The sequence below is a fragment of the Littorina saxatilis genome, linkage group LG12 (assembly GCF_037325665.1).
Source record: "Littorina saxatilis isolate snail1 linkage group LG12, US_GU_Lsax_2.0, whole genome shotgun sequence".
In the NCBI taxonomy this organism is placed as follows: domain Eukaryota; kingdom Metazoa; phylum Mollusca; class Gastropoda; order Littorinimorpha; family Littorinidae; genus Littorina; species Littorina saxatilis.
In genome coordinates, this window is record NC_090256.1 from 4842407 (window position 1) to 4844906 (window position 2500).

The 2500-nt window shown below is 46.1% G+C and overlaps 1 protein-coding gene across 1 annotated transcript in view; it reads right to left on the bottom strand.

The window, feature by feature from the left end:
- LOC138981106 (kelch-like protein 41) overlaps positions 1-2500 on the bottom strand; it is a 14905-nt gene that overhangs the window by 5889 nt on the left and 6516 nt on the right. The window contains exons 3-4 of the mRNA XM_070353942.1: positions 1903-2390; positions 1286-1537 (exon numbers count right to left, since the gene is read on the bottom strand). Of these exons, the coding sequence (XP_070210043.1) occupies positions 1286-1537; positions 1903-2390 (740 nt within the window). The remainder of the gene's footprint in view (positions 1-1285; positions 1538-1902; positions 2391-2500) is intronic.

The window sequence follows — 2500 nt, forward strand, 5'->3', positions numbered from 1 at the left end:
TGTTTTTGATAAGCTTCTTTAGTTTCCTGGTGTGCTTCAAATAATGCTCTCATCAACCCGAAACAGATAAATCTAAAGCATATTTTGATTAGTCTGACTTGTACACTAAGTTGTATCATGTTATTTGGAAGTATATGGGGCTTTTACAGTGATTCGTGAAGGTCGCTTCACTGGTTCATAATAGGCGCCCAGGCTCCTAATATGGACCATTTGTGATTTTTTTCTGTATTTAATATTTGCTGAATGTCTATCAAAGCTATTTCACTCTAATTAGGCCTAACGGTTAACCTAAGAGAGAAGGACTACCAAACACAAAATGAAACTTCTTGGCAAGAAAACAAGCTAGTTATCAGCATGAAACAAAAAGTGGTCCATATTAGGAGCCCTTCCCCTATCAGACCGATCAGCGATCGTTGCAACATTCAATGCATAAAATATGTTCCAAAAATAGTTCCGGGACAAGATGTTTCACTTCAAAGATACTGACCGTGAAAGAATCTGAGTTTGAAGGAACTTACCTTGATATAGGATGGAGGAATATAAGCAGACACAAATTATCACTGGCATCACTCAAATTATCACTGGCATCACACAAATTATCACTGGCATCACACAAATTATCACTGGCATCACACAAATTATCACTGGCATCACACAAATTATCACTGGCATCACACAAATTATCACTGGCATCACACAAATTATCACTGGCATCACACAAATTATCACTGGCATCACACAAATTATCACTGGCATCATCTGCGCTTTCTCCCCGATCCGATATAGGCTATATGTCAGATTCCATCCTTCTAAGCATTGTGCCTGATCATAAACATGGATATCACAGTCACATCTATCGATAACTAACTTTTTCTTTTTCTTCGTTCATGGGCTTAGACTCCCACGTTCACTCATGTTTTCAGCACGAGTGGATTTGTACGTGTATGACCGTTTTTACCCCGCCATTCAGGCAGCATACGCCGATTTCGGGGGAGGCATGCTGGGTATTTTCGTGTTTCTATAACCCATAACCCACCGAATTCTGACATGGATTACAGGATCTTTTCCGTGCGCACTTGGTCTTGTGCTTGCGTGTACACACGAAGGGGGTTAAGTCACTAGCAGGTCTGCACATAAGTTGACCTGAGAAATCGGGAAAATCTCCACTCTTAACCCACCAGGCGGCAGCGACCGGGATTCGAACTCACGACCTCCCGATTAAGGAGGCCGACGTCTTACCACCACGCCACTGCGCCTGTCTATCGATAACAAACAAATAAGATACCTTGCACTGTTCATGGAAGCACACGGTTTCCATTCCCCTTCTCGTTGATCGTATCTGAGCACGGCGGCCATGGCTTCTCCGTGGTCCTGAAAGTGATAGTGGTCGAAGAAGATGCCGCCTACAAAGTAGACCCCGCCCTCTTGGGTGACGGCCAGGCGGTAGTGGTCAATCTTGTACTTGAAGTCGAAGGTCGGATGGTGACGAATGGACAGGTAGCCTTCTTTGGTCTCAGGGTCGAAGGCAGTGAAGGACCTATGATACATAATTACTATTCAGTGTTATTCATTAGTTACTTTAGAGTTTAGAATGAGGAGATGTATATGGGTAGGAAGGATTAGAAAAAGAAGAGGTGCGGGTATGGTAAGTTTATAGACCATTGATTGCTAGTGAGGGAGTTTTAAATCAGATTCAATAAAAGCGCTGCTCACTGAGGATAGCGATGACATACAATAGTTTGAACACAACTTTGAAGGCATATCGACGTATGTTTCACACACACACACACACACACACACACACACACACACACACACACACACACACACACACACACACACACACACACACACGCACACACAACACACACACACACACACAAGACCACCCCATATACATACCTTTCATTCTGACTGCCCGCGCCTCCAGAGAAGATGAGCAAAGGTTTGTTGAACATGCCGTGCCGTCGCTGCACGTTGACCTCCATCTCCTCCACCGAGGCGGCGTCCAGTCCTTGACCGATGCAATACAGGTTGGAGATGGTCACCAAGCCTCTGCAGTACGGGTCTCTGGACACCAGAGGGTTCGCCAGCACGTCCGTTCTGACATACTCCCGGGACAACAAAGGGAGGCGGACCTTGTCGAACAGCTTGGTGAAGTGTTTGTGTCGCTCCTCGATGTCGTGCTGGACCCACGCCAGGACGGCCTCGTAGACTGTTTCTTCTTCGTCCACGTTCAGCTCGTCCGCCTGGATGAGCTCCGTGAAGACGTCAGCTGGGAGGAGCGGCAAAGTGTCCTGCTCAAGCAGTTCGGAGAAATGGTCCATCACGAACTCTTTGACGGCTTGTCTCATGTTCGCTAGGTTGTGGAAGTCGGCGTACGCGAGGACCTTGGAAGAAAAAAGGTGCATGGTGGTTTCTGCTATTTGAATCGAGGCTGTAAACATCATGAAGAGAGACAGAGAGACAGACGGACAGATAGACAGACAGACAGGCAGAC